The sequence below is a fragment of the Neofelis nebulosa genome, chromosome 7, assembly GCF_028018385.1.
Source record: "Neofelis nebulosa isolate mNeoNeb1 chromosome 7, mNeoNeb1.pri, whole genome shotgun sequence".
NCBI classification, from domain to species: Eukaryota; Metazoa; Chordata; class Mammalia; order Carnivora; family Felidae; genus Neofelis; species Neofelis nebulosa.
This window is the reverse complement of record NC_080788.1, coordinates 50,664,289-50,690,158: the sequence shown is the minus strand read 5'-3', so window position 1 is coordinate 50,690,158 and position 25,870 is coordinate 50,664,289. Positions and strand designations below refer to the sequence as shown.

General features: G+C 35.7%; 1 protein-coding gene across 6 annotated transcripts in view; it reads left to right on the top strand.

Annotated features, from left to right (window-relative positions):
- UNC13C (unc-13 homolog C) overlaps positions 1-25,870 on the top strand; it is a 614,642-nt gene that overhangs the window by 411,818 nt on the left and 176,954 nt on the right. For all 6 annotated transcript variants that reach the window (XM_058737680.1, XM_058737682.1, XM_058737681.1 and 3 more), the window contains exon 22: positions 19,059-19,144. In XM_058737680.1, the coding sequence (XP_058593663.1) occupies positions 19,059-19,144 (86 nt within the window). The remainder of the gene's footprint in view (positions 1-19,058; positions 19,145-25,870) is intronic.

The window sequence follows — 25,870 nt, the reverse complement described above, 5'->3', positions numbered from 1 at the left end:
GCAGAGCTGTTAACTTATGACCTCCCAGACGCTAAGTCGCGCTTCCTGTCGGAACACAGTCCATCCGGCCCCTCCGCTTTTGCCAGCCCGACTCGGGGGCTCTGCTTGGCCGGCGAGCCGCCCCTCTGCCCCGGCTCCCTCCCGCCAGTCCGTGGAGCGCGCACCGCCTCGCCGCCCTTCCTACCCTCTTCCCCCTAAACTCAATTCTAATGACATCAGTACTATTATCGTCCCCAAATTACAGATGATGACACTGAAGCCCACAGAGGATAAGTAACTTTCTAGATCACACATCTAGTAAATGGCAGAACCAGAATGTAAGCACCTCTTTGATTCACAACAGGATGAACTTTAAGGAAAAGATGCTAGGAATAAAATAATGGGCATTAATCCTTCAATCCAACCCAAACATATCTGATGTTTTCATGATTAATCCGGATCTGGTCATGATAAACCTGTAACAATAATGACTCACTGATTCACAAAAAGTTCAAAGTGCAGGATATGCCATTTGGTACCAATTGCAGTTGTGTATAAACCAATAAATAATGTATGCAATCTGTTATGTATCAGAGGAAAAAATATTAATAAATAGTTTGTACTTAGTGGCATCCTCAGGAGAAATCATGATTTTTTTCTCCCTCAGAATTCACTGTTTTAAAGAATTTTAATTTTTCTTTGTTGATTAGGTGCCAGAAATATCAGAACTGAGGTCCACATTTAATAACTCTATAGAATAAAAAATAATACATTTTTCAAGTTTATTTATTTTGAGAAAGAGAGAGACAGCATGCACACACGTAAGTGGGGGAGGGGCAGAGAGGGAGAGAATCCCAAGCAGGCTCCACGCTGCCAGTTTACAGCCCAATTCATGGCTCAAACCCAGAAACCGTGAGATCATGACCTGACCCAAAGTTGGACACCCAACTGACTGAGCCATCCAGGTATCCCTAAGAACATACATTTTGGTGGCTCAGTCAATTAAATGTCTGACTTTGGCTTAGGTCATGATCTCACGGTTTGTGAGTTCAGGCCCCACATCAGGCTCTATGCTGGCAGCTCAGAGCCTGGAGCCTTCTTCAAATTCTGTGTCTCCCTCTCTCGCTGGCCCTACCCCCACCCATGTGTGCTCTCTCTCTCTCAAGAAGAAGTAAACGCTGGGGTGCCTGGGTGGCGCAGTTGGTTAAGCGTCCGACTTCAGCCAGGTCACGATCTCGCGGTCCGTGAGTTCGAGCCCCGCGTCAGGCTCTGGGCCGATGGCTCGGAGCCTGGAGCCTGTTTCCGATTCTGTGTCTCCCTCTCTCTCTGCCCCTCCCCCGTTCATGCTCTGTCTCTCTCTGTCCCAAAAATAAAATAAAAAATGTTGAAAAAAAAAAAAAAAAAAAAAAAAGAAGTAAACGCTAAAAGAAAAAGAGCATATATTTCTATGTCTAATCTCATTTTATTTTATAACTTAATTTTTCCTTTAACTTGTCTACTTTCAAGTCAAATCTCATTTTATGTAGTAATTGTGTAAACTATCTTAATAGTTTTGAATGAGATGAATACATAAAAAGTAATAAGTAAAAATAAAAAGGACTGTGTTTTAAGTATGCAGAGATAAAGGTGGTTTGAGTGGTTTAGTGATATAATATTTTTGAGTGAGACAGACTGAGTCATGAGAACTTAGAAAAGTTTTGTAACATCTTTCAGACTGATATCCACATTTAAAAATTTGGGAGGGAAAAATTAAGACCTAGCACCAATATCAGGATTCAGGAGATAAGGCATATAAGGTAGTTAGCCCAAGGCATGGCATTGCCTAGATGCTCTACAGTGTGAATTCACATCTCTTTTCTTCTGCCTCAGTCTCCTTGCCCCACAACTTGAATATGAGAACTTGCTCCCCTTCAGGTCTCTAACCTGGAGTCTTAGGTGTCGCTTGAGAAACAATTATCTGAACTCGGTGAATCCCATTACTTCCCCATGCCCATAGCCCAAGGTTGTAGGTGATTCTGACCATCTTCACCTCTTCTGCTACTGCCAGGTGACATTTTCATTGCCTTACAAAATCTTGAGTTTAATTGTTGACCTCGATCCATCTCTGATTTTTATTTTTCATGTTTAAATTAAATATGTATATAAAGATCTGAGTTTAGTAAAATAATGCCTTAGGTTGTAAATGTAAATAAAGAGAAAACAAAAACATCAAAGGGTAATTGGGTTTAAACGACATTGGTGTTCTACTTGGTTTTGGTGCAGGAGAGTTTACAAAGGAAAAATTATCACCAAAGGAAAGGTTCAATTAGATGAGTTTGCACTCCGAATATTTAAGCTGGTTTTGATCCCTAACCACAGTGCTATGATGTGTTTTAGTTCCTCTTTAATACAGCTTTAACTTGTAAGGCTACTTTATAATTTACTAATAGAGTCTTGCTTAATCAGGTTCATTCTTCTTGGCTATTCCTTCAAGATAATGGCAGTTAATTGCACTAATGCATGTCAAGTATTGGTTTTTTTTTTTTCAATTTAAATTCAAGTTAGTTAATATACAGTGTAGTATTGGTTTCAGGAGTAGAACCCAGTGATTCATCACTTTAGTAATACCCAGTGCTCATCCCAACAAGTGCACCCTTTAAGGTGGTCACCCATTTAGCCCATCCCCAACTGAACACCTCTATAGCAATCCTCAGTTTGTTCTCTGTATTTAGAAGTCTCTTCTCATTTGCCTCCCTCTCTGTTTTTATCTTACTTTTGTTTCCCTTACTCTATGTTCATCTGTTTTGTTTCTTAAATTCCACATATGAGTGAAATTATATGATATTTGTCTTTCTCTGACTTATTTCACTTAGCCTAATACACTTGTTGGTTCCATCCACAATGTTGCAAATGGCAAGATTTTGTTCTTTTGGATCACCGTAAGTAGTATCCCATTGTATATATACCATATGTATCCTTAAATGGAAAACATATTAACAAAAGCTGAATTATTAGTATTTTTTTATAATGTGAAAAGAGCCCAGCAAACTAAATGTCTCTTAAATTATGAAGGTAATAATGAAGTTTCAGTTGTGTGCATGGCATGCAATAACAGAACCATTGCTTACTCATTTGTGACAAAGAATACTTTTTTTCAAAGACAACTTTGCATATCAAAATAATACTAAATATTTAATGGATTCTAATCATATCTGTTGTGACTAATGAATGAATCCGTATTATCCAATTTGGCAGCAGTAGATTGTTTTTCTTATTTCACTAAGAGATTTGCAGATAATAAATTGGGTTATTAAATTGCTCTGTCTCATGGGATTCAAGATTTAAAGCATTTATGCTTTGTATTAATTGCTACAAATTAAAAACAGGAGACATTCACATAACATTGGAATAGATCAGTTATTTCATCAAACCTCCTTTTAGAAATAATAGACTAAGTTAAGCTGTAACTGCACTTAATATTAAGAAGTAGAGCTGTACATTAGAGAATTGAATCTGTGTACAGCAAAATCTCACAGATGCAGACAGGTATGAGGAGAGCCAATTTTATTTTTAAAATATGAATAATGAAATATAAAAATGTAATGTGTCATCTTCTATATGTGTTTAACTTTCTAATGCATGTAAGACTTACGAGCTTAGGAAATGGTTGTGGAAGTGAAAACCTTCCATACTGTTTGTTTCATAGTTTGGAATTTGTTTATAATTAGCATTTAAATTGTTAGAGTCCCCTTGTGATTTCTGAAGTTTATGAAACCAGATTACTCCTGTGAGTACATAAAAATTTCCCTCTGCAATCAAGTTCATTGCTATTAATCTTATTAACAACTTTTTTTTCCTGGAGACTAAAAAGTACAAATTCAAATTTAAACTTCCATTCGGTTTCTATGATAATTTTGTTCACATTAGAAATCAGTGGAACTTAAATAATATTTTCCTTTATATCTCATTTACAGTTAAAATTTAATTACCATCAGCAAACATTTATTGAGTGTTTATGATGAGTCAGTGGCTGTACAAATTATTTACATGTAAAATATCATTTAATCTTCACCACATCCCTAGAAAAAGCCCCAAATTGTACATTTATTATTATCCCCATTTGACAGATGAGGACATTGAGTTTTAGAGATTATGCAATACTCCACTGGGTGAATTAGTCAAGTAGTAGAAGAGAAATCAAATATGTATCTTTTGGATTGTATTGAGGTGTAACCACTACATTTTGTTGTTGTGGATTGTGCAGAGGAAATAGCAAGAGCTGTGTTAAATTGTGGAAAAGAAGGTTCCAGATTGCACTGACTTCTTAGCCTTAAGAAAGGGCAGAAATTTTCAACTGTGAAGTTTGTTGGAAGAAAACAGCTCTGCCTTTTGAATAATGGTCTGGAACTGGGGATATAGCACAGTAAAGCATATAAAATTTACCAACATGAGAGTATGTAGTTGCATATGTGGACAGAGTGAAAAAAAAGCATTTGGGGGAATATGATTATTTTGTGCCCCCTGGAAATAAAATCTAACCAGCAGTTACTTAGACCTCAATAAAATCTATTAGGAGACATCTGAGATGTCTCTCCTTTCATGCCAACAACAGATTTGCTTCTTCTGTCGTATTTTGCTGATAGTTGGGAATTTTTCATCTTTTTTTCCTCTAGGTAGTTAGGAGCAAAGAAGTTGTTGTAGAAACTATTAGCTTTGCAGATTTTTTTTCACCAGGTTATATCTTGGCTTCTAGAGGTGTTTATATCATGTTAAATCATGTGGAGAGAATATATAATATACACACATACATGTGGTATATATACATAAATATATATATTATATTAAATAAATTAATATATATTATATTTAGAAGACTGTATAATATTGGGTAGTGAAGAGATTCTAAATGGAGAGGAATTGTCTTCTAATGCTAAACAAAATTAATCAAAGAAAAAATAAATACTTTGTATCAGTTTTGAACTATAAAACAAATGTCAATAAAATTATACTAAGTTAAATCTTATGTTATCAGTAAAATTATAGAATTTATATAGTAAAAGCACCAATCCTAATAGTAAGAGAGCTATGATGCAGTTTATAGTCATTGTACCCTTTGCCCTTGTCCTTCATAGCTAAGTAATCAGTGTTAATTCTGCCTTGAGTACAACAGAGGACTTTAGCAAGACGTGATATTTGAACTGTGGTTTGAAGGAAGAGGGGGAAGTTATGATCAAATGGAAATTCAGGAGGAAAGAGAATAGATGGAGAAAATGGTCAGAAGATGCGGGATATCACATATGTTGAGAAATTGTAAGTAATCTTGGCGGGTAGAGCATGGAAAATATTGGAGAGTAGAGATAGAAGGTGGGATGAAATCATCACTGGCCAAGAAAGTAACTTTAAATGAATTGATACTTTTCTATGCTAATGAAGTGTAACAAGCAATTGATGATTTTAAAACAGTGGTTTGAAATATTACAGTCTGTGTTCTTAAAGGTAACTGAGGTGGTAAATGTAGAAGTGTACTGGAAGAGGGGGAAATGGAGGCAAATAGATAAACTAGTACAGTTCTTGAGGCAAGTGAAGGTTAAGACTTGAATAAGGAATGTGACAGTAGGAATGGGGGTGGGACAGCAGATTTCACTGGTGTATCAAAGGAAGAATCCACAGAATTGTGGAAGGGAGAAGATGCTATAGATTGTGGCAGAGGTTGATGATGTAGTTTGCTATCCAGATTCAGGACTAAATAGTGTTGTTTTTTTCTTATTATTTAACTAGATTATATATAATAAAAAGCCATAGAGGGGCCCCTGGGTGGCTCAGTGGGTTAAGTGTGATTTTGGCTCTTGATTTCACTCAGGTCATGATCTCATGGTTTGTGAGTTTGAGCTCTGCTTCAGGCTCTGTGTGGAGCCTGCTTCGAGTTCTCTGTCTCCTTCTCTCTCTGCCTCTCCCCTGCTCATGTGCGTGTGCTCTCTCTCTCTCTCAAAATAAATAAACTTTAAAAATTAAAAGGAAGAGCCAGAGAAATATTTTGAAATGCACCATAGAGAAGTAGCAAAGTAAAATAAAAAAATATGGACATCAGAAGAACCTGTATAACTATTAAATAAATAATCAAGCTTTGAGGTTTTGTTTGTTGTTGTTTCTAGCATAAGATATCCATTATCTCCTTAGGTAATGGTAAGTACAACCAAATTTGAAACCAGTATATCATAATACACTGTTTAGTAAAACAACTTCTAGAACAGATATCAGAAAATATGTCAGACCTCAAAGATTGTTTTCTGCATAAAAATGGAGCTTAGCAAGGAGTACATCTTGAGATTTAAAGAGGGACTGTTGTATAAAATATGAAGCTAATAATTTGAATTATAAATAATTTTAGGCAAAATTAATAGACTAATACAAAAAAGTCAAAATTAGCTATGAAGACATTTTCAATGCTTAGGAATTTTTGTTACTGTCATAAAAAAAAGAATGAAAAATATGGTTGAGAAGCTAAGTTCTATTTCTGACTCTGCCTTTCATTTGTTTCGTGTTTTAGGACATATTTTTAAATCTCTAATGTTCTTGAGTCTAAAATGAATGTAATCAAAGCTAGCTTAGTATCTCTTAGTATAAAAATTTGTTGAATGTCTTCTCTTTATTGGAGAGATCATGAACTTGGGGTAGTAGATTCAGGCTCAAATCCTGACCACCAATCCCTCATTTTTTAAATAAGAATGTGAGAAAAAAAATGTTAATTACATATTTGATAAAATTCCCATTAATTTTATTTCAAAAGAGAAATAATTAAAAAAAATTTAGGATTACAAAAATAATCTTATTTAGCTTCATAGGATGGTGTAAAGCAGAAAATAAAAGTTGTCATCTTTATGCATCATTTTTGTGAAGATAATAAATGAACATAAGAACCCCCTCACCTAAACCTTACCAATTTTCAATAGCTGGGTGTATTTTTTTCAACTAATGTTTTCTGCACATATAAGCATAGGTATTCATTTAATAGTGTTTATTATATGAATATTACATATACAGGCATCAATATATTTTTTACAAAATATGGAATCATATTATGTATACTAATCTGTAATTTGCTTTGTTCACATAACACTACCTGCTAGGCATCTTTTTTTGTCTCAATACAAGCAGATCTTCTTATTCTCTTTGATAGTTACATAATATTCTGTCATCTCATACAACATCAGGATGATGCATCCCATAGAGGGGACTCCTGGGGTTCAGGACAAAAGGGAATGGGAGTAACACAGATGTTGGAATTGCATACGATTTGGAAGCCTGTACAGAGTCATGAGATGACTTTTGAAAAACAGATTAAAACATGTCCTAAGTTTTTTACCATTGTTTAATGTTTTCTAATCTGAATGTTTTCAATAAAATTTTTCACTATTTTAATGAAAATTTCATTAGGTTTAATAAGCTTTGTGTTTTTCTTTTTAAATTGACCATTCATCCCATTAGCCACTTTTTTCTAATATTCATCTTTTTCCTGTAGATTTGTACCAGTTCCCTTTATATTAATATTATCCATTTGCTCTTAATACATCTTGCGTATCTTTGTCTAATGTGTTGTTTTTATTTTAAATGGTTGTTTGGTTGGTTTAAGTTTTGCATTGTTGAGGATTTAATACTAATGATTTAATACTAATGATTAATGAAAAACACAAAGTTTTTCAACAGTGAAAATCAAACTTGACATAGATTGGTTCTACACTTGAGAAAATTCTGAGACAGTTTTTAGAATTTTTGTTTTGAAGTTATTTCATTGAAGCTTCCAAATTAAATGAAAATATATTTTAGAAATCACTTTTAGGGTTATTTCATGTGGTAATTATAACTATTAACTGGGGTACACAACTTCTTTCTTCCATTAACTGATATGTTTTCTCTCCATGAATTTCTTATGATGTATGCACATGTTTAGTAGGAAAGTGTGTTGGATATGTGATGACTCTCTCTCCTACAAGCATCAGCTGATACACCGAGAGACAAAGACTGAGAACTTGAGAAACTAGACAAAGAGTAGCAGCTGAAAAACAGAAAGGTGAACACAAGAACAGGAGAATAATTGAAATTCAGGCCCTATGAAGTGGTGGGTCGAGGTGAACATCCAAGTCATACATATGGGGCTAGGAAGGGATACATGCTAGGAGTGAGCGTGAATAAAATACAGATCCAGTTTGAGTGAATTCAGTTCGTGAATGGAGAAAGGTCATCTCTCTCAAAACCTAAAATACAGCTTCCAGAAGAAACATGAATCCTTTCTGAAAAATACTAACATCATCCACAGACTTAAATTGTATAGACATCTTTCACAAGCAATGTCTTTCATTCAATCAAAAATAAGCAGGTATTATAAGAGATTAATATAATAGAATTTAGAGACTCATATATTATAATTTTGATTGGTATATTAAGAAATTAAATAACACAATGAAAAAATTCAGCTCTGACCTTGAAACTACTGAAAGGATCAGAAAGAAATTCTAGACTAAAAACTACAACAATGAAATTAATAATAATTTAGAGCTAAGGAAAGAATTAGTAAACATGAAGATGGTACAGAAGAAAATAACCACAATGAAGTTCAAGGACACAAAAGATGTAAAATAAAGATGGTTTACAAAAGTTAACTATATGATGGGGTATAAAGTAAATCTCAACAAATTTCAAAAGAATGGAATCTTTCAAAATGTGCTCTTTGACCTTAGTTTAATTAAGGAGAAAACAGCAACAAAAAGATATTAGGAAATCCAAATAGCTGAAGTTAAGAAATCAAGATTAGATAAATAACATATGGTTTCACTTACATGTGGAATCTAAAAAAAACAAAATGAACAAGCAAAAAGCAGAAACAGACCTATAAATACAGACAATAAACTGATGGTTGTCAGAGGGGAGGAGTATGGGGCAATGGGCAAAATTGGTGATAGGGTGTGGGAGGCACAGACTTCCAGTTAGGGAGTGTATAAGTCACAGGGATGAAAGGTAAAGTATAGGAAATATAGTCAGTGATACTGGAATAGGGTTGTCTGGTGAACATTGTGATCCATAGTGACAGTGAGCAGAGCAGAGCATAATGTAGGGAGATACTGAATCATTATGTTGTACACCTGAACATAACATAACATTATGTCAACAATACTTCAATAAAAAAAGATATTAGAACATTAATATTGCATATATTCCAAAATAGAAAAAAATCAAAATTAAAAATTTGAAATATTTTGATTGGATTAATATGAATATATAATATAATATTATTAGGATACAGCTAAATGCAGTTCCTGAAAGAAATTTATACCTTAAATACACATTAGATTGGAAAAAATCTCCCAAATTACTTATTTAAGTATCATTCTTAAGAATTTAAACAAGAAACAATTTATTAAACCTAAAGAAAATGGATGTTAGGAAATAATGAGCAGAAATTGATGAAATAAAAAACACATAGTGATGTAACTACTAACACTAAAATATAAAATATATTTATCACCCCCAAATTTCTTCACACTCCTTTGTAGTCAACCCCTCTTTACACCCAAGTCACTGGCAACCACTCATAAGTTTTCTTTCTCTGTATTTTTGCCTTTTTGATAATGTATTGGAATCGTGGTATGTAGGCCTTTGACTATAGCTTTTTTCATTGAACATAATTCAATTGGTACTCGTGTGCATTGTTACATGTATTGGTACTTTATTCCTTTTTATTGCTTAAAAAATTCCATTCTGTGAATCTGTCTCCATTGATTTATCCTTTCATTAGTTGAAAGACATTGATGTTGCAATTTTAGGTGATTAAGAATTAAGCAATATGTACAGCTTTTGTTGCAATTATGGTTGCATTTCTCTTTGATAAATACCTAGAAGGAGACTATTAGTTAAACATATATCTACCTTTATAAGAAATTGCCAAATTGTTTTCCAGTCTGATTCTAACATTTTGTCAGCCAAAATGTATCCACGTTCTAGCTCCTCTACAACGTTGCTAGCCTTTGGTATTGTTAGCTTTTGTTCTGTTTCTTTTATTTTCAAGCTGTTCTAGTAGACATATAGTGGTATCACATTATAGTTTTAATTTGAAAGTACCTAAAGGCTAATGTTGAGCACATTGTCATGTGCTTATTTTTCATCTAATTACCTTCCTTGCTGAAGTGTCTTTGAAATCCTTTGCCCATTTTTTTAAAATTATTGACATTAGAGAGTAATTTATATATTCTGGGTAAAATTCCTTTATCATATATGTGTCTTGCAAACTGTTTTCTCCTATATTGTTGCATATCTTTTTATTTTCTCAACAGTACCTTCTAAAAAACAGACTTTAATTTTCATGAAGTCTAATTTATGAGTATGCTTTGAATTTTTTGCCTCACATCTAAGCAACCACTGCCTAATGCAAACTCATAAAGATTTTTTACTCTTTCTTTTAGAAGTTTTATAGTTTAAGGTTTTATATTTAGGTAGGTATATTTATATTTAGGTAGGTGGTCCATTTTGAGGTATTTTTTTTATATGTTGTGAAGTATGGGTCGAATTCTCTTTATTTTTTTGCATATGGATATCCAGTTACCCTAGCAGAACTTGTTGAAGCTACCCTTTCCCTATTTAATTACCATAATATCTTATTGAAAATGAATTAACCTTGTATTTGAAGATGGACTGTCTTAATTACTATATTTCATTGTAAGCTGTGAAGACATGGAGATGTAAATGTTCTGGGTTTTGTAAAATTATTTTTAATATGAAATTTATTGTCAAATCGGTTTCCATACAACACCCAGTGCTCATCCCAACAGGTGCCCTCCTCAATGCCCATCACCGACCTTCCCCTCCCTCCTACCCCCCATCAACCCTCAGTTTATTCTCATTTTTTAAGAGTCTCTTATGGTTTGGCTCCCTCCCTCTCTAACTTTTTTTACCCCCTTTCCCTCCCCAATGGTCTTCTGTTAAGTTTCTCAGGATCCACATAAGAATGAAAACATATGGTATCTGTCTTTCTCCGTATAACTTATTTCTCTTAGCATAACAATGTCCAGTTCCACCCATGTTGCTACAAAAGGCCATATTTCATTCTTATTGCCACATAGTATTCCATTGTGTATATAAACCACAATTTCTTTATCCATTCATCAGTTGATGGACATTTAGGCTCTTTCCATAATTTGGCTATTGTTAAAAGTGCTGCTGTAAACTTTTAACATGCATCAGCACTTCTCTATCCCTTGGGTAAATTCCTAGAAGTGCTATTGCTGGGTCATAGGGTAGATCTATTTTTAATTTTTTGAGGAACCTCCACACTGTTTTCCAGAGCGGCTGCACCAGTTTGCATTCCCATCAACAGTGCAAGAGGGTTCCTATTTCTTCATATCCTCTCCAGCATCTATAGTCTCCCGATTTGTTCATTTTAGCCACTCTGACTAGCATGAGGTGGTATCTCAGTGTGGTTTTGATTTGTATTTCCCTGATGAGGAGTGACATTGAGCATCTTGTCATGTGCCTGTTGGCCATCTGAATGTCTTCTTTAGAGAAGTGTCTATTCATGTTTTCTGCCCATTCCTTCACTGGATTCTTTGTTTTTCGGGTGTGGAGTTTGGTGAGCTCTTTATAGATTTTGGATACTAGCCCTTTGTCCGATATGTCATTTGCAAATATCTTTTCCCATTCCGTTGGTTGCCTTTTAGTTTTGTTGATTGTTTCCTTTGCAATGCAGAAGCTTTTTATCTTGAGGAGGTCCCAATAGTTCATTTTTGCTTTTAATTCCCTGACATTTGGGGATGTGTCAAGTAAGAAATTGTTGCAGCTGAATCAGAGAGGTTTTTTTTCTTCTTTCTCCTCTAGGGTTTTGGTGGTTTCCTGTCTCACATTCAGATCCTTTATCCATTTTTGAGTTTATTTTTGTGAATGGTGTAAGAAAGTCGTCTAATTTCATTCTTCTGCATGTTGCTGTCCAGTTCTCCCACCACCATTTGTTAAAGAGTCTCTTTTTTCCATTGGATATTCTTTCCTGGTTTGTCAAAGATTAGTTGGCCATACACCTGTGGGTCCAATTCTGGAGTCTCTATTCTATTCCATTGGTCTATGTGTCTGTTTTTGTGCCAATACCATGCTGTCTTGATTATTACATCTTTGTAGTAGAGGCTAAAATCTGGGATCGTGATGCCTCCCACTTTGGTCTTCTTCTTTGATATTACTTTGGCTATTCGGGATCTTTTGTGGTTCCATACAAATTTTAGGATTGCTGGTTCTAGCTTTGAGAAGAATGCTGGTGCAATTTTGATTGGGATTGCATTGAATGCATAGATTGCTTTGGGTAGTATTGACATTTTAACAATATTTATTCTTCCAATCCATGAGCATGGAATGTTTTTCTATTTCTTTGTATCTTCTTCAATTTCTTTCATAAGCTTCCTATAGTTTTCAGCATACAGCTCTTTTACATCTTTGGTTAAGTTTATTCCTCAGTATTTTATGATTCTTGGTGCAATTGTGAATGGGACCAGTTTCTTTATTTGTCTTTCTGTTGCTTCATTATTAGTCTATAAGAATGCAACTGATTTCTATACATTGATTTTGTATCCTGCGACTTTGCTGAATTCATGTATCAGTTCTAGCAGACTTTTGGTGGAGTCTATCAGGTTTTCCATGTATAATATCATGCCATCTGCAGAAAGTGAAAGCTTGACTTCATCTTTGCCAATTTTGATGCCTTTGATTTCCTTTTGTTGTCTGATTGCTGTTGCTAGAACTTCCAACCCTATATTAAACAACAGCGGTGAGAGTGGACATCCCTGTCATGTTCTTGACCTCAGGGGGAAAGCTCTCAGTTTTTCCCCATTGAGGATGATGTTAGCTGTGGGCTTTTCATAAATGGTTTTTATGATGTTTAAGTATGTTCCTTCTATCCCGACTTTCTCGAGGGTTTTTATTAAGAAAGGATGCTGAATTTTGTCAAATGCTTTTTCTGCATCGATTGACAGGATCATATGGTTCTTATCTTTTATTTTATTAATGTGATGTATCACATTGATTGCTTTGCAAATGTTGAACCAGCCCTTTAGCCCAGGAATGAATCCCACTTGATCATGGTGAATAATTCTTTTTATATGCTGTTGAATTCGATTTGCTAGTATCTTATTGAGAATTTTTGCATCCATATTCATCAGGGATATTGGCCTGTAGTTCTCTTTTTTTACTGGGTCTCTGTCTGGTTTGGGAATCAAAGTAATGCTGGCTTCATAGAATGAGTCTGGAAGTTTTCCTTCCCTTTCTATTTTTTGGAACAGCTTGAGGATAGATATTATGTCTGCTTTAAATGTCTCATAGAATTCCCCAGGGAAGCCGTCTGGTCCTGGACTCTTACTTTTTGGGAGATTTTTGATAACTGATTCAATTTCTTTGCTGGTTATTGGTCTGTTCAAGTTTTCTATTTCTTCCTGTTTGAGTTTTAGAAGTGTGTGGGAGCTTAGGAATTTGTCCATTTCTTCCATGTTGTCCAGTTTGTTGGCCTATAATTTTTCATAGTATTCCCCGATAATTGCTTGTATTTCTGAGGGATTGGTTGTAATAATTCCATTTTCATTCATGATTTTATCTATTTGGGTCATCTCCCTTTTCTTTTTGAGAAGCCTGGCTAGAGGTTTATCAATTTTGTTTATTTTTTTCAAAAAACCAACTCTTGGTTTCATTGATCTGTTCTCCAGTTTTTTTAGATTCTATATTGTTTTTTTCTGCTCTGATCTTTATTATTTCTCTTCTTCTGTTGGGTTTGGGGTGTCTTTGCTGTTCTGCTTCTATTTCCTTTAGGTGTGCTGTTAGATTTTGTATTTGGATTTTTCTTGTTTCTTTAGATAGGCCTGGATTGTAATGTATTTTCCTCTCAGGACTGCCTTCGCTGCATCCCAAAGTGTTTGGATTGTTGTATTTTCATTTTCATTTGTTTCCATATATTTTTTTTAATTTCTTCTCTAATTGTCTGGTTGACCCATTCCTTCTTTAGTAGGGTGTTCTTTAATCTCCATGCTTTTGGAAGTTTTCCAGACTTTTTCCTGTGGTTGATTTCAAGTTTCATAGCATTGTGGTCTGAAAGTGTGCATAGTATGATCTCACTTCTTTTACACTTATGAAGGGCTGTTTTGTGACCCAGTATGTGATCTATCTTGGAGAATGTTCCATGTGCACTCGAGGAGAAAGTATATTCTTTTGCTTTGGGGTGCAGAGTTCTAAATATATCTGTCAAGTCCATCTGATCCAATGTATCATGGGCCCTTGTTTCTTTATTGATCCTTTGTCTAGATGATCTATCTATTGTTGTAAGTGGGGTATTAAAGTCCCCTGCAATTACCACATTCTTATCAATAAGGTTGCTTATGTTTGTGATTAATTGTTTTATATATTTGGGGGCTCCCATATTCGGCACATAAACATTTATAATTGGTAGCTCTTCCTGATGGATAGACCCTGTAATTATTATATAAAGCCCTTCTTCATCTCTTGTCACAGCCTTTAATTTAAAGTCTAGTTTGTCTGATATAAGTATGGCTACTCCAGCTTTCTTTTGACTTCCAGTAGCATGATAGATAGTTCTCCATCCCCTCACTTTCAATCTAAAGGTGTCCTCAGGTCTAAAATGAGTCTCTGCAGACAGAAAATAGATGGGTCTTGTTTTTTTTTTATCCATTCTGGTACCCTGTATCTTTTGGTTGGAACATTTAGTCCCTTTACATTCAGTGTTATTATAGAAAGATATGGGTTTAGTGTCATTGTGATGTCTGTAGGTTTCATGCTTGTAGTGATGTCTCTGGTACTTTGTGGTCCTTGCCACATTTCACTCACAGATTCCCCCTTAGGATCTCTTGTAGGGCTGGTTTAGTGGTGACGAATTACTTCAGTTTTTGTTTGTTTGGGAAACTTGTATCTCTCCTTCTATTCTGAATGAGAGACTTGGTGGGTAAAGGATTCTCGGCTGCATATTTTTTCTGTTCATCACATTGCAGATTTCCTGCCATTCCTTTTTGGACTGCCAAGTTTCAGTAGATAGGTCTGCTACCACTTTTATGTGTCTACCTTTGTAAGTTAGGGTTTTTTATCCCTAGCTGCTTTCAGAATTTTCTCTTTATCCCTGTATTTTGCCAGTTTCACTATGACGTGTCATGCAGAAGATTGATTCAAGTTATGTCTGAAGGGAGTTCTCTGTGCCTCTTTGATTTCAATGCCTTTTTTGTTCCCCAGATCAGGGAAGTTCTCAGCTATGATTTGTTCAAGTACACCTTCAGCCCCTTTCTCTCTCTTCTTCTTCTTCTGGAATTCCTATGTTACGGATATTGTTCCCTTTGATTGCATCACTTAGTTCTCTAGTTCTCCCCTTATACTCCTGGATTTTTTTAATCTTTTTCTCAGCTTCCTCTTTTTCCATAATTTTATCTTCTAATTCACCTATTCTCTCCTCTGCCTCTTCAATCCGTGGTGTGTCTGCCTCCGTTTTATTTTGCTCCTCATTTATAGCATTTTTTAGCTCCTCGTGATTATTTCTTAGTCCCTTGATCTCTGTAGCAATAGATATTCTGATGTCCTGTATGCTTTTTTCAAGCCCAGTGTTTAATTTTATGACTATTTTTCTAAATCCTTGTTCTGTTATATTGCTTAAATCATTTTAGATCAATTTGTTAGCTGTTGATATTTCCTGGAGTTTCTTTTGAGGACATTTCTTCCATTTTATCATTTTGGTAGTCCCTGCATAGCTCCAAACTGCAGGGCACTTCCCCTGTATTGTCTGGAGTAACTTGTGTTGGTGGGCAGGGCTGCAGTCAGACCTGAAATCTACCCCCAGCCCACCACTGGGTCCACAGTCAGACTGGTGTGTACCTTATCTTCCCCTTTCTCAGAGGCAGGACTCACTGTGGAGTGGGATGGCCCCTGTCTGGGCTACTTGCACACTGCCAGGCTTGTGGTGCTGCTTCTATGGGATCTGGCGTATTAGCCGGGGTAGATGCACAAGGTGCACAGGGGTTGGAGGGGCAGGCTTAGCTGGCTTTGCTGTATGTGGTCCCCTGAGGGAGGGGCCCTACAGCACCCAGAGGGAAGCAGGCCCATCAGAGGGATGGATCCACAGAAGCACAGCGTTGGGCGTTTGTGCGGTGCAAGCAAGTTCGGTGAGGGGAACTGGTTCCCTTTGGAATTTTGGCCAGGGGATGGGAGAGGGAAATGGTGCTTGCCAGTGCCTTTGTTCCCCACTGAGCTGAGCTCTGCCTCCCAGGGCTCAACACCTCTCCCTCCTGGTGTCCTCTCGCTCTCCTCGCACTCCGAGAGCAGAGGTGTTGACTTTTAACATTCCAGATGTTAAGTCCCTCTGGCTGTCAGAACTCACGCAGTCCAGCCCCTCCGCTTTTGCCAGCCAGACTTTTGGGGCTCTGCCTTGCCAGGAGGGCTGCCCCTCCACTGCCCCAGTTCCCTCCCACCAGTCCGTGTAGTGCGCACTGCCTCTCAGCCCTTCCTACCCTCTTCCATGGGCCTCTTGTCTATGCTTGGCTCCAGGGAGTCCCTTCAGCTAGTCTTCTGGCAGTTTTCTGGGTTGTTTAGGCAGATGTGGGTGGAATCAAAGCGATCAGCAGGACGAGGTGAGCCCAGCGTCCTCCTATGCCACCATCTTCCTAATCCTATCTCCCAAAGGCTTTTGTCTTGAAATCTATATTATTTTTTGTTCTTCTTAGTCTTTTGCTTTACCAAGTAAATTTTACAGTCACTTTGTCAGTTTCCACACACAAAAAAATCCTGCTGGAATTCTGATTGAGATTCATTGAATCTATAAATCAATTTGGAAAAAAATGACATTCTAACAATATCTAGTATATCCATCCTTAAGTATAACATATTTCTCCATTTAGGTTTTATTTGGTGTCTCTCCTCAGTACTTTGTAGTTTTCTTCTTATAAATCTTGTACATATGTTTTTACATTTATACCTAAGTATTTGATAATTTTTTCTGCTATTTTGAATGATACCATTATTTTAATTTCAATTTCCAGTGGTTCATTGCTAGTATATAGAAATAATTTTGTGTATTGACTTTACATTCTGTGACCCTCTGAACCAAATTAATAGCTTTTTTCTAGGTTATTTTTAGGATTCTTCACATAGATTATCATGTGTCTGCCCTAGAATTTTATTTCTTTCTTTGCTATATGTCTATTTTCCTCTTGTCTTATTTCTTTTTCTTGCCTTTTTCAATCTTTAGGAACACTAGTATAATGTTTAATAGAAGTAGTGACTGTAAATATCACTGCTTTGATTCTGATATTAGCTTGAGACTATTAACTAAAATGTTAGTTGTAGGTTTCTGCAGATTCTTTTTATAAGGTTGAGTTCCCTCTACTTTCTAATTTTCAGAGCTTTAGTTTATTTATCACGAATGAATGTTGAGCTTTGTCAGATACTTTTTCTGGATCTATTGAGATAATAAGTTTTTCTCTTTAGTCTGTTGATATAATAAATTACATTTATTCATTTTTTAATGTAGAACTGACATTGCATTTTGGACATTAACTTCTCTCGATCATGATGTATTACCCTTTTTATATATTGAAGGATTGAGTTTGCCATTTTTTACTGAGAATTTTGCAAGTATTTTTGTGAGAGATATTATTTGTTAGTTTTCTTTTTGTATTATATCTTTTTTTAAATATCAGAATACTATAAAGTGAATTAATATGTTCTTTGTTCTTGATTCAAAAAATTAATTTCCTCCTTTTATGAGTTTAAAGCATTCTCATTATGTCATATTAATTACAATTTTGTCACTGCATAATTGTTACATAAAAATTAATATGCCACAAATTGTGATGTTAGTAGCTATCCACGAATGAAAACTGTTGAAATAAATTACTCGCCCAAAGTTATTTTTATATCAATAGAGTAAAATTTAATATTGAAAACAAATTTGTATACATTTAGGTTATATATATTTTTTTTATCATAGAAGGTGTTCTGAGTTTACTTGATAAATGTACAGATTCTGCATGTTAGTTTTAAAATATCAATTGACATTATTAGGCAAATTGATAGATGGCAGTCGGTAAGGAATATGTGATGAAACATGCCTACTTTTCGTGGCAAGTGGGGCTAGAATAGTCTTATGTAGTGTCAGTGTTGTTGGTGGTGGTGTTTTTCTTATTTGAGGTCATATTGAGGTCATATTAACTTAGATAACACTTTCTATCTCATTCAGGAGTGTTACTCTATTTTGATTTAAACTCAAAAATATAAGTGAATGTGAGAGCTATTTTTGTTCCTTAATGTATTTTTTTGTCTCTTAGTATATATTATTTTTATATGCGTGTATATATTAAATATTTGTGAGAAAAGAAAGTACTTTCAGTCTTAACATATTGGCATGTGGTGTTTTCCGTATAATGAAAAGACTTGGTCATTATCTTCGTTGGGCTTATATTACTAGGAGCTTTATCATAAGATTGAAACCCATCCAAACAGAATGGGTATTTAGCAGCCATAGTAATCTTAGTCCTAAAGTTTATTTGACCTAAAACACAGAGCTGCTTGGAAATTCTAGAGTCCTGATTAATGGGTTCACAGTGGGCCATTTTACAAGAAGTGAGGAGCCTTTCTGGAGATAATTTATTTTAAGCAAATAGAGAGTGGAAGCACTCAAGCTTGCTTTAAGGAAAATGGCTAACAGATGAATGCAAGGTGTTGTTTTGTTGTTATGCAGTACCAGGTACTCAGAATCATATGCCCTATCTTTAAAATTGAATTATATGAAAATAGAGTGCTTGACCAAACTAAAGGGCTTTTTAGAACAAACAAACACATAGCCTAAGACATCCATCACGAGCCCCAAGCACCACTTTGGTGCTAATGCTACGGAGTCTGTTTTCCCAGCACCAAATAATTGTGTTTATTTCTGTACTCTGGTATGTGGCTTTTTCCCTATGAAAGTTTATAAAGAAAAATTTCATAAATAAAAGTATCTATGAGGTATATAACAATTACTGTGGCATATATGTAAAGCTGTTTTTTAGGCACATTTCTCTTTTTGATGCACTAATATATGTGTTTGGTTTTAGGTTTCCTCAAGAACTGAACATGGGAAAAATAAGCGCTGAAATTATGTGGACCCTTTTTGCTCAGGATATGAAATATGCATTAGAAGGTAATTACAAATATTTATACCTCTTTGAACACATGTTTTAAGTAAATTGTGATGTTAATTTCTTGATCTTAAATGTAAAGAACTGATGGAATAGAACATTGCAGTGATTAGTTCTAAAACGTATTTCTACATTATTGGGAAATATAGATCTCAAAGTCTTTTAAAAGCCCTAAAAGCATACATTTTTAATCAAGTTGTCTACGTTGCAGGATCATAATAAGTATTTCACTTGTAGGACAATGCTCAGATGCAGGAATACCTTATGGCAGTTCATTTACCAAAGCAGACCATATTGAAGGCCTGAGTGAGTAGAATTAGTCCAGCAATTTGTCTAGGTAGACTTGGAAATTGTACCCATGGTTATGAAAATTAGAATCTGACCAGTTTTTAAAAAGACCATGGCAAAGCTATTTGTCATGAACTCTGCTCTCAGTCAGTCTAAATCTTCTAAGGGAAATAGAGCTCTTTAAAATAGAACTCTAAGTTTAAAAATTCTATCCATATCCTTTGAGCACTCACACTATGATTAGAGTTAGAGCCCTGGAAACCAGTCTAGAGTTCCTGTCCTCTAGGAACTTATAGTCGAGTAGCAAATTTTCTTTGCATTTGTCCAACAGTATATTTTGAGCTCCTAGATGCTAAATGTCCATCACTATACTCAGTGTGGAGTATATAGCAGTGAACAAGACAGCCACGGTCCCTGCCCTCAACAAAATTATGGAGGGTAGCCACAAGAAGTATGGGGTGGTCAAGTCTAATGATGATAGAATGTTTAGAGGAAAAGCACCTAAATCAGATTTGGGACATGGGAGCAAGGTAGGCTTTCTAGTGGCACTTAGTCTGAGGAAGTGTTATCTTGACCAAAACCTGAAGTATAAGTAGGAGTTAGTTCTGGGAAGAGATGAGCAAGAAACATCTCTTTCATGTCCTGGCAGAGGACAGAGTGTTAGCAGTTAGAGTGAGTACAAGGTACGTTTACGAAAATCACACTCAGCAGGCCCTATGAACAAGACATAGCAAGAAGAGAGGCTGGAAAAACTAGCAGGGACCAGCATACAGGACCTGGTGGGATGTGGTGAGGAGTTTAACTCTCTGTGAAGACAAATAAGAGACAATGAAAGGATTTCAGAAGTACATGTCTTGTTCAGATTTGCAACTTAGAAAAAGCATTTTGGCTGTAATATGAAGAACAGATTAATAGGGTAAGACTGGTACAGAGTTCATGCTCATTGTATCATGTTGTTGTTTTTAGTTTTGTTTTTTTAGCATTGCTAAAATGTAAGCATGTTGCTGGGGGACACAGAGGGAACATATAGACGTTTTTGTTATTTGAAAAAGAAGGCACGCAGTAGATTTTAATATCCAGTTTTCTGGTAAAGTCCAGCTCTCCCACCCACAAATAGAGAGGTTTTCTGTCTTTAAAATTAAACCAGACTGTTGAGAGGCACAAACTCCTTATTCTTCAATAAGATGTTTCTTCTCCATTGTATTAGTCAGCCTTGTTCTCTCTGCTTCTGTGCCTGTCTCCCACCAACTACATCCTTTCCTACCAATCTCCTTCAGTTTTCTCTTTGAAATTCAAGAGTCTCTTAAGTCAAATGGGGAGCACCAGTACACTAGGCCACTAAGGTTCCTCAGCTAGCATGTACTCCCTTCTTTTATCCTTTACACTCTTCCACTCTCCTCCAATGTCTGTCAGGCATCTCAAACTTTGTAAGATCACTAAAGAATTCTTAATGTGTCCTATAAAAACCTGTGTCTTCCCATTGTACCCTGTTGCAATATTGGCATAACCATTCACCCAGTTCCTCAAGTCATGTGTGGGGTTTTTGTGGGTTCTTTTCTTTTCCTCAGCACATTCTAAGTTCATTCCTGTCTTTGGGCTTTTCCACCATCTTGTCTATTGCCTTGACTTCTCTCCCCACCGGTCTTCATAAGCAGCCATGTGTGGCTCACTTTAACATCATTCGCTTGGGATCTAAAGTCACTGCCAAGAATAACCTTATTTTAATTGGCTGTATAGGAACTAATTACTATCTTTTATTTGTGTATTTATGGGTGTTCATTTGATTCCTTCTTAACAGTCTGTCTTCCTTACCACAATGCAATTTTTTTTTTTTTTGCCTGAGGTGATGCCTACAAAATAGAAGCTACTCAGTAACTACTTGTTGGGTAATCCCAACTCACTAGATTAGTGAGCAGAGAAGGAGACTTCCACTTGCGACCTCTTTTACCATGTGGTCTTGGGAACATTCCAACAAGTCAACATCTTTGTGTGTTTTTCATGATGTGAAAAGTTCACACTGGATCACAGTGCCCAGCAATGCGCAGGGAGACTCCTGCCCACATTTCCGAAGAATTTGATTATTAGGAACCATTCCCAGATGGCACTACTTGCTAGGACACATTTTGTTTAGGCAGGTTCTCTCTTTGCTTATGTAGCAACATTTGTGTAACTATTGGATATTTTATGTTATATTTACTTTAAAAAACAAGCAGTTGCTTTAGAGAACTAAACATAATGTTTATGTTAAAGAATTTAAAATACCAAAAATTTGGTGTTTGTTTGCAACAACATTGAAAATAGGAATGCTAAAGGAGAGCATCTATAACTTTGATTAGAGGCTTGGTTAATAATTTTGTGTAGGAACAGTATCCCCAAATGCTGAGATTGTATCATCAAAAATCAGCTCCAAGATCATTCACACATATTTCTAAGAAGGCATGGTAAATATAGTAAGGGAATATGTTGGGTTGCAGTTAATGATTTATGCAACTTCTTCTTCTACCAGATGAGAAGACGTTTGAGTGCAAAGATTTTTTTTTTCAACCTTTGTATGCATTGAACATCAAGAGAAAGTCACTGTGTGTTTGTTTTCTTGAAATGAATTGCAAATGAGATAATCCTATAGAAACAACCTTGGAGACAAGAATAACTACCATGTTCAAAGTAAACATTTGTGGTATTGTTAGTTGGGAGGCAACAAGATACCTGAGACTGGGAAACCCACCTTTAGAAATCTTTATCACTCATGGGCTGGGCAACCCTGGAAATTAGTGCTTCTTCAAACCTTGATTTTCTTTTCAATAAAAAGGGTGATAAGAGTCCCCAGGTTGGTGTGAGTATTGCATAGGTTAAATGTGCTTGGCAAACTTGAAAGCACTGTGCTAACGGGAGGGGGCCATTATTATTCTATACAGGGGAAAAGATCTGTCAGAGTCTCAAAGCAATCTCCTTTATGGGTCATTCAAAGTTTAAACCTCTAGGAAAGTGTTCACAAATGCATGTGAGTCTGTCCACTTTCTCTCCCTTCTTCCTTTACACTCTTTCAGTCTAATAAGTGGCTTCAAGAAAAAGACTGTACCTTTTTAAAAATGTGGCATGAATAATAATCACTAGAGAAAATGAAGACTAACAGCCCCTCACAGAGTAGAGGGCATGTACTTAAAAACATTCATCTGGCAGGCTTTTTGCACATTGATAGTAATATTCTTACTCGCCCTACTTGCCTTCAAAAATGTTAAAATTTACTGACTATGGAGTAGTGCTTCCAGCTCTTGACCTAGAAAGACTCTGTGTTGGCGTTAAATAATTTGGGCTACATAGTTCGACTTGTGACTAAAGCATCAGAGCCCAACTTGTGAGCAACCTGTGATGAAGTCAGGTCAACAGAGAAGAGCCAGTTAGATAGAACTTTTTGACCTGTAGCTGTTTGCAGCATTTTGCTTTTCTTCATGAACTCGTCACCTGCTGTAAAAGAATTAATCTAATTTAAAATCAAATATCTTTTCTCCAACTTCACTCAATCTATATGAGCCAAGTTATTTTGTTTTTTAACCCTTGACATTAATCACCTTACAAGCTTGATAAACAGTAATTCATTTGATCACTATAGTGATAATTTATTGAATGAACCCAGAATAAATGATTTTACCAATTAAAAAGAAAAAAAGATGAACTTTCTGTGGAAAAGAGAGCATAGGAAGGGGGAACATGGTGAAACAAAGTTGGTTTTGTGGAATTGTTTCTAAATAATTTATTCTAAAAACTCTTGGAGTCTTTACCCTGGCAGGTACAAAATGTAGGTTTTGTAGTAATTTAGACCTAGGTTTGGGTTCAGACTCTGCTACTTTCCATTAACTTCTTAGCTCTGATTTTGGACAATTTATTAAACTCAATAAAACTCACTTTCCATCTTTGTAAACAAGCGGCAAAAATACCTACCCTATAAATTATTGTAAGAAGAAATAAAAAGACACAGAGGTATGGAGATAAGGGGAATAGTTTCCTACAAAATAATACTCAACAAATACTAGCCATAATGACAACCTTAAGGATTATAATTTAGTAAACAAGAACTTGGAAATGATTTATAATACCACCAAAATGTTTAGATGACTATAAGTGACTAAAATGTTTAATTGGTAATTCCTATTGACTGCAGACATTGTGTTTGTCATGTTGGTATGCACAGATTTGGTTGCCTGCCAATTCTTAAATCAGGATACTGATTATATAACATATGTCTGTGTCTTCACAGCCTTTATTAAGAGCAAACCCTGCTAGGCCCCAAGATAACAGCCAGATGGTAGATTGGGTCCACAGGATTCAGGTGGTTTCTAATTAATAGCTCTGTAAAAGAATGTTTGGGATTCTTTTAAACACTTAGTCTTAAATTGGGGTTTGTGGCTGGTCTTCAAGTCATGTTCTGAAATTTGTATCCACATTTAGGAGGGGGTAGGATAGGAGAGGGGTGCCTAAGGCATTGGTCACATTCTCAGATGAATCTTTGAATAGAAAAAGTCACTGAAAATAAATTGGTTAAAAATTACTGTTTTACTTTAATAACTTAGGCCAAGATAAAATTAATTATAATATGTAACACAGAATCATCTTTCACCTGGCATTAGTAAAGTCTCTCATACCAATGCTCCTCAAACTTTAGTTTGCCCAGTAGTTACCTGGGAATCTTGTGAAAACACAGACTTTGACTGAGTAGATCTTTTACGGGAGGCAGGATTCTCTTCATTTCTAACGTAATCTGAGCTGATACCCAGCTGGTTGGTGTACCACACACTGAATATGGCCAGGATTAAATGCTGTAGTTAAAGTAAAGTGATAGTTCTGGACATTTTGCCTTTTTATTACTGACCTTGGTTGTCTGCTACTAAGTAACGTTGAATCTCACCAATGGGTGAAGATTCTCAAACCTGTTTTTGTAATTTTTCAGCAGCTCATCATCCTAGTAAGCCTAACTATTGCTGCTAATTCTTCCTTAAACTTTCCCCTCACCATCTTGTCTTAGCTTATAAATTAAAATATTTGCCTGTTGAGTACCTTCTGAAAGTTCTTTACTCCCTTCATATTTATTGTTAGGATCTTCTCTCGAAAAAAGTATGATCTCTATTGCTCTTCACCCAAATGTCAGGCCACCCTGTGCATTTAAGGGCATTGCCCTTGACATTGTAGCCACAAAGACAAGGAGAACACAAAGGCATGGTTACATCATTACTGGTCTTGTTGACTACCTTGACTATACCAGAAGAACTGACTTGTTGTCCCATGAATTTTGCTAACCTCTCTTAGAGTATTCTCATACTTAACATCTTTCTGCTCTACCTCATGCTTAGTCTACTTCAAACCATTATTTCACAGTTATCACCTTTCTGGTACACTTGTCAGCAGTTTTCTGCCGATTTTCAAGTCTACCCTCACAAGCCACTGGTTGTCAATTTATCTTGATCTTCATTTTTTTAGTAGAGAAGAGTAGTTTCATACTAATTTCTACATTGATAAAATCTCTCTAGAAACAATGGATTTATTTTTTCCACTACTTCCTACTTTGAATCTTCCTTAATGTTATTTGAATGACAGAGATTAAAACTATACCTATACACTATGCCCATATATACTGTACCTATACACTTCAAAGACTCTGGATGGAGCAGAGATGGAAAGCACTTTGTAAAGGATCTCTCTGGCCTCCTTTTCTTACAGCAATAATAGTCAACCTATTTGTTGTTGTTGTTGTTTTCCATTATCTAACATTCTTCAAAGGTCCATGGGTAACAGGGATGTGAGTGTTTCTTAACAAAGGAGAGAGAGCACATGTCTTTCCCTCATCCTGTTGAAAATTTTCAGTATTACTCTTTTCAAGAAGCCAATGACTTTTGGGGTGCCTGGGTGGCTTAGTCAGTTAAGTGTCCAACTTCAGCTCAGGTCATGATCTCAAGGTTCGTGGGTTCAAGCTCTGCGCTGGTCTTTGTACTGACAGCTCAGTGCCTGGAGCCTCCTTCAGATTGTGTCACCCTCTCTCTGTGCCCCTCCCCTGCTCACACTCTGTCTCTCTGTCAAAAATAAATAAATATTTAAAAAAAAATTTTAATTAAAAAAAATAAACATGACTTTTGAATGATTCAAAGAAATAACATAATACTTATTTGTGAAAATATTAGCTTGGAACAGATAATGTCTTGTACCTGAAAAAAAAAATCTATCCTCTATTTCATATGACTAATAAGTCATTTTCCTATTCTAAAAGCTATTTGTTAAGATTTAGGTACTTTAAGGATGACTACCAGAATACCACAGAGACAGTTAAACAGTACTGGAGGACACTTTCACTTTCCTGATATTATAAAATAGCATTAGTATCATTCCATTTGCCTAAGCTAAAAATTGGGTAGTGAAGGTTGACTTCTTTCTCTCCTCTGCATCTAATTAGC